General features: G+C 34.2%; 1 protein-coding gene across 2 annotated transcripts in view; it reads right to left on the bottom strand.

Moving 5' to 3' along the window:
- Window positions 1–15726, bottom strand: part of LOC148946181 (uncharacterized) — a 72237-nt gene that overhangs the window by 44909 nt on the left and 11602 nt on the right. For both annotated transcript variants that reach the window (XM_089098258.1, XM_089098259.1), the window contains exons 2-4: window positions 9376–9551; window positions 8004–8198; window positions 6676–6807 (exon numbers count right to left, since the gene is read on the bottom strand). In XM_089098258.1, coding sequence (XP_088954384.1) covers window positions 6676–6807; window positions 8004–8198; window positions 9376–9531 — 483 coding nt within the window. In that variant the 5' untranslated portion in view covers window positions 9532–9551. The remainder of the gene's footprint in view (window positions 1–6675; window positions 6808–8003; window positions 8199–9375; window positions 9552–15726) is intronic.

Below are 15726 nucleotides of genomic sequence, written 5' to 3'. Positions count from 1 at the left end.
GAGAGCCAAACCTTGCTGATTGTATTATAGCAAATATATGATTGAAAGGATCGACAAAAGGCACCACGGTATAAAGGAGTATCGTTATCGGTGTAATATAAAAATCATCAAGTAGTGTCTAGAGTTAATTTGAAGCTGAAATTTAGGAAGGGTAACTACTTCCAGGTGGTCATAATGATGATATATTTTACGATGAGAATTTCAGAGTAACTCTCCAAGAACAGCTGGATCTCAAACAGGAGAAGAACAAATTGACGAAGAACAAGATGGATTGAATAATCTTAGTAAAATAATTTGCAAAGTAGCAGATATCTTAGGGAGGAAAAACAGAAACTAAGCTAGAAATATTAGCGAAAATGCTTTAAGCTTGGAAGAAGAGAGAAGGGGTTTTCACAAGAAATTCCTGAGTGATAGATCTTAAGAGAATAAGAGCAAAGTAATAAAGAAAAGAAGACATTAAAGTGTGAATTAACGAGGTGTGGAATAGAGACCATGGTCCAATTTGCTCAGGGTCTGGTAGATGCATCTATACGGCAAAACAGTAAGATATTACATTGGTATGTTAAGAAATTCAGAGGAAAACACAGAAGCGGCACCTCAAATAGAGACAAGGAAAGTTTGAACGAAAAATAGGTGGAACATTTTAAGAATAGGGTTAAACCTCATAAACTAGTAGTCAGGAAATGACATAGAAAAGACTGAAAAAATTTCGACAATTTAGAAGTGGATGAATAACTTATTTCTCGAAAAGGAGTAAGGGCCAGTACAAAAAAAAACAAAAATTAATAAGTTCCCGGGTTCTGATAGCTCGGTGAATGATTTGTTTTAATATGGCGAGGGCGAAATTAGAGATAAATTACTGAAGAATGCGAATATGATTTTTGAAAAATGGGAAAACACCTAGTGATTTTAGGAAAACTTTAAACTAAACAACTTTATAAGCTTACTTTTTTTAAACGGAGTTTTTGTGATGAAAGTAAAGAGCGAAATTAAAACTTAAAACGAACAAGAATTACTGCTTCATGGTTTATGCAACATATTTTTGAACAAATGTTTCAAACAAACTGGCTCGTGATATTTCCCTATATTTCCAGAGTTCTGAAAAACTATCGCTTTACTGAATTAAGCTTTCTTGAGTTTTTTTACAGGTAAAAATCGTGTCGTAAAAGCTATTGATTTCATGGTTCAGTAAAAGACGATTGAAAGCTTTATGAATCATTCATTTAGTTTATGTATACCATTTAAAGGTTTTCCTGTTTCTGTTTTGTTGCGTTGATTTTTTTTTTTCCAGTAAAGTGCTACTTTTTCAGAATTCTAAAAATGTAGGAAAATGTCACGAGCCAGTTTTTTCAGGCAGATTTTTGCTGCAATGAGTTGTTAGAAGTAGTAGTAGTAGTAAACGATGATGAGTTTGATAGCATCTATAAAATACAGTTCCAATGTCGACCTTAGACGTTGCCTTTCCAAATTTGGATGCACCGACTTATATAAACAAGAATAAAATCCGGAAGGGAAATAATTTGAAAAACAGAAGAAAAAAGTAAAATTTTATCTCATATCGGGTTTACTGTAATTGACTATTTTTCAAGTAGGTTATAAGCATTTTTATGAAACAGCTAGTAAAATATTCCAGATTGTGCAATAGCTCTATTTCCATTTTTAGATTTGCATACAAGGCAGAACCCGCAGACAAGGCTCACACCACAAGGGTAAAATGCTTTCAGTCCCCCTCCCCTTAAAAAAACAAAAAACTATGAGCCAACCTAATCCAAAAATCTAGGTCGAAGTAACCAGTGGTGGACTTCTTTCCCCAGAAATCGATCATGGAATTAGTTACAGTAAGGGGGCTCACGTATTCTCACACCTTACTTCTGTCTCGGTCATTCCATCCTCAGCCTTGTTTCTCACCACATCATCTACGAGACACAAACATGGATTTTAAAGGTCCAACTATTTGGGGACGACCTACATTTACAGTATGGGGCTCTCAGGTGAGACAGCGACTCGCATTGACAATCTTCCCCTCCCCATTTCGTCACCCCAGTTTCCACAAATATTCGCTACAAGCTTCAGGACACGTCAAGAGCCTCGGCTACGAATTTGTGGAATAGCCCCACACACTAGCGTCTATCCAATGACAGAAAACACTGCCAGTAACTGAAATGTTCGATACTTTCAGAGCACCACGTGGGGGTGGCCATCACTGACCTTGTAACAGCCTTCCAAGTTTCAACTCTTCAATTTTAAAGCCTTTTGAGCATCCTGTTTAGAAAACTTTTAAACAAATGTCAAAGATAGGAAATAAGAAACATATGATGACTTTGAGAAGACTATACTCTTTTGAAATGAAAATACTCTATTCCCGTTACACGTCTGGCAGCTTATTTGTCAGGATAGTAGAGATTTTGAAAACTTTTTTCCCTCCTATTTCAGGAGATATTTGCATCTCATAGTTTTTCTAAGTACTTTACATACTAATTTGAAAGCGCTCAAAAAAATAGAACAAAATTTTCGATAGAAGATCTTTCTTAAAACTTGCTAGTTTCAAAAAACGGGTCAAGGAAAGATAGAACCTTAGTAGGTTTCCGTTTTGGGAAATTTTGTCTATAGTCTAGCAGTTTTTAGACGACGTGTCTAAGGATTTCCTTTTCCTTGGGCAATTTGAGTTTTAGTAACTAAGGAAAAATAAAAACCATTAAATCCACTTTGATAGTACTACTAAAAAACTCACTGTAGCACAAAGCCGTCTGAAGCTAGCATATCTGTGCTTGCTCCTCCTCCATATCACTCTTATCAGAGCATCACACTTAACTCGCTTCCATGGAGAGATATTCGCTCATTTGATCCTAGCTTATTTAAAATTTTTGCTTTTGACGTCTTCCTACCCCACTCGAAGATACCCTGTTTTTCCGCTTGGGCCCAGTTGGACTACCAATTTAACATGTTCTTACTATTCAACTAAAGCTTAAGAATGTGTATTTTAGATGATTTATCTAGAATCCCAAATAATACCAAGTATGGTTAATAGATAAAATTATCGATTAATTATCACATATGTTTGTTATACTGTTCAGTTGAGCGTATTCTTATTATTCGTGATTTAAACCAGGAAAAAGCTTTCTTAACTACCGTAAATTAAGTCCACCTATTTCACCTTTCAAAAGTCACTGAACTTCTATGAAAAATGCCACTGTGGTTTTCCAGATTTATATTAACACTGCAAAAAATTACCGCGGCACGATTTCAGATGCGGAACTTCTGTTAATTAAAATAGCTTGACCCCAGAATTAACGCTCATAAGCAAACGTATTTCAGTGTTCCTTCTTTTTACACTAAATAATTTGAGAAACGGATAACAGGATTGACACTTGACAGCTCTTTAAGAGATATGCCTTTACTTTGTTGGCACTTGAAGTTTTTCCGAATTATGATATTCCGACCTTCTTTTACCAGCATAAAGGTGAATCAACTCCCCACTATTCGTAGGATGAAAAATAAAGAACAAACAGAAAGAAATGATACATCTTTAAGCAAACACATCGGTTGTAGTTATCAAGTGGTCTTCACAGCAAATTTGTCATAAACATTTCTAATCAAGTTTATGGAAAAACTAAAAAAAATTAAATTATAGAAATAGACCAATCTAAAAGTAAGTGACCAACACTTCCAATACTTTCTGTCAAATTCCTGTCTTGGCGTTCATCTACCAGCACATTGAATTTCTAATACTACCAGTTTAGTAAATCTAATACCCTACGATATTTAACGCAAAGCTTACAAATAAAACGAAGAAAAAATTCACATTAAGCAATTCGGAGAACGAAACAGTAGTTGTCAAATTATTATTAATAAAAAAAGTATATTAAGGCTAGTTGGCCATTGACCATTTCTTTATTGTTTCAGTTATATCTTTGTTTTCATTGATTCCTCTTGTTCTTCCTCATCGTTTATGGCCATAGAGTATCGAAACTGATAAGAGAGGCAACTTTGGCACTTTAGCATGGGTTCAACATGCATTACAAACTACCAGTGCCATTAACTAGGTGGCATCACCCAGCAACTTTTAGAAAATTCAAAACGAGCGCAATTTTAACTTTTTAAACTTAAATTTTCATTGAACTCTAACTTTAGATGGATTCAGCATGAGATTATATGGCACCAGCATGAGCATGATCAGCATGAGATGGATAAGCCCCACATTTTTTGACATTTAAAGTACATTTCATTGATGATAACATATTTGGGGCATTTTTGCAGGCTGCATTAGCTGCTAGTTAAACTGATCATAAACATATATATACTATATACATATATAAACATATATAACATATATATACTGATAATATATATATATATATATATATATATATATATATATATATATATATATATATATATATATATATATATATATATATATATATATATATATATATATATATATATATATATATATATATATATATATATATATATATATATATATATATATATATATATATATATATATGTAGCAAAAGCAGTCTTATATTTTAGTCCCACTGTAGATAATCAGTGAAAAAGAAGATATTTTCATTTAGATTTTTATAATTAATTTGTGATTTAGCAATGTAGAGCTAGCTGGCATTTTTTCTTTTCTCTTTTCTCACAAATGATTTTAAGCTTCCCGTTTTGCTCATTTCCCGCACTCTGACTTAGCAAACTAGTCTATTCTAACAAAAATGGCAGGTTTTGTCATGAGTTGTTAAAAATAAGGAACACTTTTTTTTCTTTTTTTTAGTGAACAGTTGAAACACAGTGCAAACACTCACTATACTTGGCAACTATGGTGAGATGCAAACTATGATAACTAGGATAAGACAAATGGGCATTTTTGCAGGCTGCATTAGCTGCTAGTTAAACTGATCATAAACATATATATATATACCGTATACATATATATATATATATATATATATATATATATATATATATATATATATATATATATATATATATATATATATATATATATATATATATATATATATATATATATATATATATATATATATATATATATATATATATATATATATATATATATATGTATATATGTTATATATGTATATATATGTATATATATGTATATATATGTATATATGTATATATATATATATATATATATATATATATATATATATATATATATATATATATATATATATATATATATATATATATATATATATATATATATATATATATATATATATATATATATATATATATATATATATATATATATATATATATATATATATATATATATATATGTGCATATATAAGCAGTCTTATATTTTAGTCCCACTGTAGATAATCAGTGAAAAAGAAAATATTTTCATTTAGATTTTTATAATTAATTTGTGATTTAACAATGTAGAGCTAGCTGGCATTTTTTCTTTTCTCTTTTCTCACAAATGATTTTAAGCTTCCCGTCTTGCTCGTTTCCCGCACTCTGACTTAGCAAACTAGTCTATTCTAACAAAAATGGCAGGTTTTGTCATGAGTTGTTAAAAATAAGGAACACTTTTTTTTTCTTTTTTTTTAGTGAACAGTTGAAACACAGTGCAAATACTCACTATACTTGGCAACTATGGTGAGATGCAAACTATGATAACTAGGATAAGACAAAAATGTTAAGAGACACGTAGGGTGAGTCCTCCCTTCAATACACGAGATCGCTTCTCATTGACCATCTTAACCACCTAACTTCGGCATCTTATGTCTCTATTATCACATGCAAATTCCATTTTAACCGTCATTTACTAGCTAGCCTTTACAATGCAGTAGCTTTCCTTCCTATCTTATACGTTGCCCTATTTTGTAAAATCCTCCCTAAATCAGACCGATCAAAAACCCGTTTGTTATGTTCCCGTTTTGCCAATTATTTATTATGTTTACCAACTTGGCACAGGAAGACACTAATACTTCGAAAATATATGAGTGCGGAACCAGTTTACGGGGACCCAAATTGCAGATTTTGTTCTTTAGTCCCCTGAGACTTCATAACACCTCATCTTTAGCTGCAATAGTACTGCAAAGTCGGTAAAAAAACAGGGAATATTTTTTCAAGACTGAAAATAAAGCCTGACACAAGTGAACTACTTAACATCAAGCTGCCAGGAAACGACGAAATGGTATTATTACGGGAGATTATTCGTTTTATTTAAAGGTGGAATAATATGGTTTAGCATGGTTGACATGACCCTGAAACCTGCGTTAGTTTGGTTAATTGGAAATATAATTCGAAAGAGATATAATAATTTTTGAAGCAAATAAACCAGCGAAAATTTTTGTATGAAGCTGAAAGGAGACTGTTTTCAGACTCCAGATGCAATTTTTCCGAAGAAGAAGATGTTTTAGCTATTTGTTAGGTTATTGTAAAACATAACAGAAAGCAACTGGCCACGAATTAGGCCCACTCCTAGTGCAACGATTATGCATATGTAAAAGTTAAGATGATCTGTGTGTATTAATGTGGGGATTTACCTGTGTTTTAAGAATCTATGAATATGTTTGATAGTGTTTGTTTTTATTTGCTTTCGATTTTCTTTTGTCAGCGCTCCCTCCCTTTTTATTTTGACGGGTTTTCAATATATATTACCGATTAAGTAAATATAATTTGTAACTCACCTCATTATTGTACATTACTGGACACTGTGGGCATTTGAGAAATTTCTCTTTAGCATGAACTTTCAACATATGCTTGTCACATGCAGCGACACTTTCAAGCTCTGTGCCACATACTAGACAAGTAATACTATCCTGAAAAACGAGAGGAAATTGAAAAATTACCATTCACTTAAGTTCAATGGAACAAAAATGAATATACAGTCTTAAACAAAATTAATATCACAAATCCAATTCAATCGAATGCGAATCTTATATTGATAGACAGTAACTAAACTATAATAAAGACATTTTCCAAGACGTCAACACATCAATACATCCTCCATGAAGAGAACCTGAGGAGTAAGATCAAACAAGTCAATGATGTACGACAGATAGAGAGGAGAGCAAAATCAAAGACCAACCAAAGACGCAAGTCTAACGTAAAGAAAATGGATTAGACTATATGAGATTTAAGGAAAGAGCAATTTTATAGAAAAATCCCACAATTTATCCAGAAAGAGGCCTATTCGCCAAAGAATCACAATGCATAAAACTGTAGAAATAAGATAAATTCATCAAACACACGTTCCCAGCTTAATTCACTTACCAGTCATCACAAAATTTTCTTGGCAATAATTCTCACCCATAATAGGAAGCTTTGTCATGACAGTTTTCGATTTTAATCCCAAATGTGGTAAACAATATTGATAAACAATGTCATCCTTTGTTTTGAATTCAGCCTATAACTTTCATCAACGATCTTTATAGGACAAGAAAAAAGTTTACGAATTCAAATTTGTTAGTAGATAATCTCTAACTATATAATCGGTAATTGTCCGTAACTCCCGGCCAATCACTGATCTTCAGTCCTAAAAACAAACATGTAAAGTTATGCGACAGATCGCTGAAACGACTATTTCCCATTACGCAGATATAGTCAGTAGGTTTACAATACTCACAAGTATTTTTTATACCTGTCGTCCAACAAGTTCTGGTGATACTCCTGCACAGCATCTCCATACTGGTCAAATCTAAATAGTCTGTCATCTCCTCACCATTTTTACTGGTTTGTGTAACTTTCATAGCTATTGTGCTTGATCAGAGAGTAATTGTATTTACAAAAATTGAAAGTGTTCTTTCTTAAATGAAAAAATATGCTTCTTGGAATTATTTGCTGTTGATATAAATTATTATTTAACAAATTTCGCAATAATTGACGACGATGAGGATACAAGAAGATTCATTCAGACGGGTGGCACTGCGGAGCGTCAGTTTTTCGTTGAATAGCGGAACAACACCTTTAAAAAATACATTGTTTCATAAACTTCTGAAAAAAAAAAGAATCTTACATTTGCCAAGGCCTTAAGAGTTCTTTGGTCTGCATTGCTTCTACTCGTTTTGGGTCTTTTTCTCAACGCCAACAGGTCTGGCTTTTTAATTACGAGTTTTTTCTTGACAGCTATAGATTTAGTTGGCAGCTCATTTTGAGTCGGCGATGTTGCAATCAATAATGAATTCAACTGACCTTGGCCATCAACAAAATCCTAAAAAAAATTTAATTACTTACTGTATGGGCCTTTTAAGTTCGTTTAAAAATCAGAACCAGCCATAAATCTTCCTTTTGAATTTTCTTCACTATCGATTTCATGGATTTGGTCAAATTGATCCCTAAGAGGTTCATCATGATCACACAACCACTGCAATCTAGTAAAGAACAAACTACGCCAAAAATAACTGAAACCTAAGGAAAGGTGTTTAAAGAGATTGTTTAGTTATAAATAATTTCTATTTAACACTGCTTAGGAATAGCAATTTCCTTTCAGATTCAACTGTACAATTTTTGTAGTTAAGAGAAAGTTTGATGAAACTTGTTAAAAGAATGGAGATTTTCTACAAGATATACGTCATTATTGAGACTTGGAAGCAAGATGATGCAGCTGGTCTTGGAAACAAAAATGTCAAAAATACTCTGCATTAAAAGTTAAAATATAGATTCAGTAATTATAACTGCAAGCTGATTTATGTTATATTCGCAGAAAGATATTTGGCTCAAGTCAAAGTTCTCAGAGCTTGTAATTTAACTGCAATGAAAATAAAAAGAATTTTATAATCCAACATTAATGTGTTATTTAGATAATTGTTGCGTCTGTTGTTTTTTTTACAACCATTTTACATGAATCAATGAAGAAAGACAAAAAATTGTTAATGATAGCTTTCAAATAGTTAAATAAATTAGAAATAGTGAAAAATTTTTAGGACATAATATTAGATCCATTGCTATACTATTTGGTAATAAATTTCAATCAGTTATTTTTTAAATAAATTGTTTTCATGCAAAAGAGAATAAAAAAGTGAATAATATTTTTTGTCATGGGCAAATAACAGGCATTAGAGGAGAAATTGGGATGTTCCAACTATTCTACATGAACTAAAAGAAGAGAGAATTTTCAAATGTCATTCATCAATAAATAAAACATATTAAGATAGGATTGCTGCTTTTTTTATGTTCGATATCCGATGCATACCAAAGTCTGATATATTTTATGTTTCTTCCTGAAAACACATTCTAGAATCTCGTGAGTCCAGAAAGCAGCATAAGTTGCAACTCCAAAAAGCGACAAAAAATATTTATTCAGCAATCCTGTCTTCAGAGGCAGAAATTGTTGATTATTATCAGATCTCTCTAAAAGACAGTTATATTAAAAGTGAAAGCAAATTTACAAATTGTCCATCATCAACAAACAGGAAGCCTTCAGAGGCAGCTATTGCTTCAAAAACTGGAAAATTATCATCATTTTCTTCTGACAAGTCAACAGCACTGAACTCATCAGGCATGACACCACTTGTCATCATCTGATACTCTTCGGTAGCTTCCATATCTTGAGGAAGTATGAATACTACAAAAAAAAACACTTGTTACGGAGCATTATAAACAAAATAAAAGGAAGAACAGACAGCAAATATTTTGGGAATGAACGTTGTAAGATTTTTTTTTCTTGAGGGAATGCAAGATAGAAAAACTTGCAGGAACTATATTAAAGTTTACCAGAAAGTGGGTCCATCAGACCAAGCTTAGAAACTTATTCTGAAATTTTTATCCCTTCCGGTTATGGCAGTTTTGCACTATGTGCTAGCCAAAAATGGCAAAAGGGATTCAGGATAGAAGAAAATAAGACATCACCTTTGATCACACTTGTCAGCAATAAGGGAAAATTCTTTGGATGCTGGTCAATGAAGATGATGAAAGACAATAGAAGGGGTGAAACTAGACTAGAACAGAGAATGATAAAAGAAAATGTGTACAGAGGTTAAAAAGTGTTTCTAGAATGATACAAGAAAACTCAACTATAAAAGACTTAGTTGACTGAGAAAATACAGAAAAAGCTGCAAAACCTAGCTAGAATCTAAGCTAAGAACAATTTGTTTTAGGCATTAGAAACCTAAAAAATTTATATAGGCTAGAGAGGAAATTCAAGGTTACATTAAGGGAGAGGAATTATTGCCTTGTAACATAGATTTTTTATCCCAATCATACACCATATATACCCTACCAAAACATTCATCAGACAGCAGGGCTTCCCCCACCAGCAAGAATTATTTTGCTTAATTTGTAATAATAATTTTGAAAGATTCTTTAAAATCCAGCGTTATTAGTTTCAAGCCAAATAATCCACAACTAAAATATTAGGACAGCTGGGTCATGACATTTGAAAAGCTAATCTTCCTTACAAATTACTAAATCTTGGAATTAGTTCTATGTGGTTTTTTTTTGCTGAATTCACTTTTGGGTTTTAAAATTCATTTTTTTTTTTAGTTTTCTAGAATACTAAGAATAAAATCCAACCTTACATTAACCTCAGATATCTTGCATCCTATTTACAACGGTTGATTACAGGTTGGAAAAATTAGATTGCTCAGACTGCACATCCTTCTATTGTCAGAAAAATTTACTAATAAAACATTTCTTTTAATTCACTGTCAGTTCTCTTTCTGTACAATGTAATGAATATGACCAATGGTTATATGCATGCACAGTGCCTCTTGATGTCCCCTACTGAATATGATATCTTTGTGAAAATGAACAACTGGCTTGGTAGTACCTCGGTATTCCCCATATGTAAATCTAGAGTTTCAACCCAGTAGGCTCTTCCCCAGTTGCTGGAGTCAGCTCAGAATGCCATTATGATGAAATAAAAGATATGTTTATTGCATTTCAAGATGACATGCATACCTCTCTTAAAGATATCAATGCTAAAGTGCAGGGCCTAGAAAACTCCCTTTTATGTTAAGTGTCTGTTGCTAATGTTGAGAGGATAGTGAGTCAAGTGATTGATGATAAGTTGCAAACACTGATGTTCAAAAGATGGTTCAAGACAAGTAGGGCAGACAGAAAAGACACTTTAACATAGTTGCATATGGCATCCTGCCTCAAGCCAATGACTTGAAGTTCAGATAAAATACTCTGAAAAACAATCTCCGAATTGACGTTGGTGTAGTGACTAATTTGCAACAACTGCCAAGCACAAGCCCCAACCACAATGCTGCCAGTTCATCTAATCAGCCTGATCCATTGATCTTTTCAGTTAGCTTGTATAAACTGTAAACTGACATTCTAATGCAATTCCACATCAGAAACAGACATCTGTTTCTATGCAGATACTTCAAAAAAAGACCAACTGCACAGATGAGAGCCAATGCTGGTAAACAAAACTTAAAAACTAGAAACTGTCCAAAATTGAGAGCCAAAAATGAGATGAAGCTGTAAACGCCTGTCCTCTTCCTGTGCATACCGTAGTAAACGAAGATTAAATAAGAGTAGTGCAAAAGAACGAGGTTGTGCTATTGTAATCTGGATTGGAAGCACTAATGAGGATGCAGCTTTATACAAAACTGTGATGTGTCATTTTGGTCTTGAGTTATTTATATTGGGTTTTATATAATAGTCCTTCTACCCCTGATCTAACTGTTGAACATCTTGCCATATATGATATCATTTCGAAAACAAATAATATGAAGCATTCTACCATGTTCGTTTTTGGCAACTTTAATATGCCTGAGGTTAGTTGGGTGGATGGCTTAGGGTTTTCCCGACAGAATAGTCCTTTTCTATTACAAAAGATATTCTTGCCGACTTTCTGTCAGCAAGGTCTATCAGAAAGATGTACTTTCTAACCCAGATTGTAAAGCTACCAACATGTTTAAAAGCTGCCATTTAAACATTTGCCTCTCAATTATTTGGACTATCTGTCTTGGCTTTTTCTCTTTCTACAATTAGCCATGTCTTGTTATTGCTTGCAACCCTGAGCAAATCCTCTCAAAATCATATCTCCCGGGAGTTGGTAGTAGCGACTACATCTGCATTTTAACCAAAATATAAGTCAATCCCAAAGTAAATAGTAAGGTCGAAAAGACATTATGAATTATCGTAATACAAGATCTTGCAAGAGTTGATTAGACATGCTTATCAATGGTAAAAAAAAATTGAAATAAGATGGAACTATTTAGAAACCACTCTGATTGATGCTGAAAAGAGATGCACTAAGAATATTCTTCAGTCACCCCTAAGACCCTCCACCAGCTGCCAAACAAAGTAAAGAAAGCATCTAGACAAAAAAAGGGTGTGGCGACAGCATACACAATGCAAATTTGATAGTCATTAAAACAGTTTCATAAGTGCCAGAATAAGTTGAGAAACCTCACCAGAAAGGCAATTAAAGAAAAAGTTAATTGCTGCTGAATCATATAAAAATCCTGAGAAGTTTTGGCGTTATGCCTCTTCTGCAAACCCTTCAAGGCAGGGCATTCGTCATCTCAACAAAGAGGATGGCACTAAAGTGACTAACCCTAAAGACATTGCTAGTATTCCTTAAAATTACCTTAAATAGCATTGTCCAGCGAAATAAGGATTAAATCCTGTAGAATCGCTGTTTAGTTATGATGACGATTGGACATCTCAATGGCATCCCAATCAGTTTGCCACAGCTTTGATGACCATTCTCCATCAACGGCTCTTTTAAGATAGCAGTACTGGGGGTAGTGATTGCTTCTTTGGTGAGCAAATTCCAGAAACTCACTATTCTATTAGTGAAGAAGTTATTGTGCAGTCTATTGGCAGCCCTCTTCTGATATAGTTTCCGACTGTGTCCCCTAGTTCTGGCAGATTGGTCAAGTTGAAATGGCTTATTTAATGGAGTTAGAATTCAGGAGCTAATGCGTCATAATAATGTTACCCCTTTTACATTTATAAACAAGAGTGGAGAGTTTCAGTCTCTTCCAATGGGATGAATAGTTTAAATTTTTGCATCTGTCAGTTGCTTTTGTAGCCCATCTCTGAACTGATTCTGACTTCTGCTGGTCACCTTTGTTGAGGGGGTTAGCAGCACTCATGCCAAACTCTAAATTAGGCCTGACGAATGCCTTATATAATTTAGTCATCACCATAGATGACCTACTAGTGACTGTTCTTTTTATAATGCCAGGAGTTTGGAGTGCTTTGGCTACAGCTGTCTGTGTGTGCATAGTGAATTTTAATTATTTGTCAACTATGACCCCCAAGTATCTTTCCACTTCAGACAAGATAATAGTCTGTCTTGATCCGTCCATCCCTAACATGTGATAAGGGCATTTTTCATTTTTCTCTCCAAAGTGGATTATTTGACATTTGTTTACATTGAATTCAAGCCTTCACAAAGTTGCCCACTAGGAAAGTGGGCTACCCATAGGTCATTCTGGATATAGGCTCTCATATCGGGTGTATCAACAGGTCCAATGAGTTTGGAGTCATCAGCATAAAGACTTATTTTATTTTTGACTGTGGTTGGTGCCTCATTAATATAAATGTTGAATAGTGTTGGTCCCAAGATGGTTCTCTGAGGCACTCCACTTAATATTTCCACTTCTTCTAAAATGAATATCTGTCCATTTTTTTCCAAATATTTTCACCATTTGCTTTCTTCAGGAAAGAAACTTAAGCACCCACTCTACAATTTCATTATGTATTTCAATTACAAATAACTTGGGCCTTAGTAGATGGTGACATACTTTATTGAAGGCTTTTGCAAAATCCAACAGAACCAAGTTAACAGGGATTGCTTGATCTAAATGCTCTGTAATATAAGCATACGCATCAATCAAATTAGTCTCAATTCAGAATGATAGTTTCAGTACAGCTGCTGGGTAAGATTTGTCCATGATTACTCAAAGAAACAGCCCAATCTGTAGCAGAACCTATTGTTAAGCATCTCCAGATGAAATTGAATTCAAAATCCTCCCTAGCAACAGAAAACTTGCCTATACTGAGCCCAGACATTCATGGTAACATATATATACTATCCAAGGCAACGCTATAGCGTTGCCTGTAATAAAGGCCATACAGCTCCAATGTTTTATTATTATTTTTTTTTCCCAGACAAACTTCACATGGAAGGGGCCGTCGTAAAAACTTCAAAGCGGGCTCATTCGGTTGGAAATCGAAAGTTCTAGTGCCTTTTTAAAGGGTCAAAAGTGATTAGAAGGCAACAAACACTCCTTCCACTCCCACCATTTCCCCAAACACATCCAATCAAAATGTTGAGATAGCCATTTTGTTCAATGTGTTTGAAAATTCTGGAAGTTAGGTCTTTGAGGATGACAACCCCACACAGCCCTCAGAGCAAGGGTTGTAAATTATGCCCTGGGGGCATATAAGGTTTTTATAGAAAGTGTTGTTGTAGATACTTCAAAATGGCTCATTCAATTAGAAATTTAAATGGCTAGTGCCCTTTTTAACAGTCGAAAGTGATTGGAAGGCTACTAACATCCCTTCCACGCCCACCATTTCCCGAAACACATCCAATCAAAATTTTGAGATAGCGATTTTGTTCAACGTAGTTGAAAGTCTTATATCTTTGAGCATGACCCCCCCCCCCCAAGGTCTTCAATGAAAGGGTTTTAAGTTATGCCCTGGGGGCATATATGGTTCTTATGGAAGGAATGCTCATATAAACTTCAGAGAGGGCTCATTTGATTGGAAATTGAAAGTTCTAGTTCACTTTGCAAGCATCAAAAGATATTGGAGGGTAACCAACCCCCCCCCCCCTTCCCCACGCCCCTTTGTCCCAAATGCATCCAATAAAAATTTGGGATAGCTATTTTGTTAAAAATAGTTCAAAGATCATATAACAAAAACTCCAGTATTGACACAACCCCCCAGGGCCTGGGGGCAGGTTTTTTAAGTTATGCCCTGGGAGCATATATGGTTCTCATGGCAGGGATGATTGTATAAACTTCAAAGAGGGCTCATTTGATTGGAAATTGAAAGTTCTAGTTCACTTTTGCAGAGTCAAAAGAGATTAGAGGGCGCCTAGCCTCCCCCCCCCCCAACACGCCCTTTTTTCTCAAACCCATCTGATAAGAACTTTGAGATAGCCATTTTTTTTTAAATAGTTCAAAGACCATATAACAAAAACTCTGGGGTCAACACAGCCCCCCGGGGCCCAAAGGCATGCATTGTAAGTTATGCCCTGGGGTAATATATGGGTCTTATGGAAGGGATGCTCGTAAAATCTTCAAAGAGGGCTAATTTGATTGGAAATTGAAAGTTGTAGTTCAGTTTTTGAGAGTCAAAAGAGATTAGAGGACAACTAGCCCCCTCTCACGTCCTTTTTTCCCCAAATGCTTCCGACAAACATTTTGAGATAGCCATAAGTTAAAAATTGTTCAAAAGTCAGATAACAAAAACTCACGTGTCGACTCAACCCCCCAGGGCCTGGGGGCAGGAATTGTAAGTTATGCCATGAGGCATATATGGTTCTTATGAAAGGGATGCTCGTAAAAACTTCAGAGAGGGCTCATTTGATGGGAAATTGAAAGTTCAAGTTCACTTTTTAAAAGTCAAAAGAGATCCAAGGGCAACTAGACCCCCCCCCACGCCTTCTTTTTCCAAACCAATCTGATGAAAATTTTGAGAGACGTTTTGGTAAAAAAAAAAATAGTTCAAAGGTCTGATAAGAAAAACTCTGGTGTCAATGCAGACCCCAGGACCCAGGAAAAGGCATTCTAAGTTATGCCATAAGGGCATGTATGGTTCTTATG

The sequence above is a fragment of the Artemia sp. Qi Xiang Cuo genome, chromosome 12, assembly GCF_049724085.1.
Source record: "Artemia sp. Qi Xiang Cuo chromosome 12, ASM4972408v1, whole genome shotgun sequence".
NCBI classification, from domain to species: domain Eukaryota; kingdom Metazoa; phylum Arthropoda; class Branchiopoda; order Anostraca; family Artemiidae; genus Artemia; species Artemia sp. Qi Xiang Cuo.
Note: the sequence above shows the minus strand (reverse complement) of the source record. Positions and strands in the feature narration are given on the sequence as shown.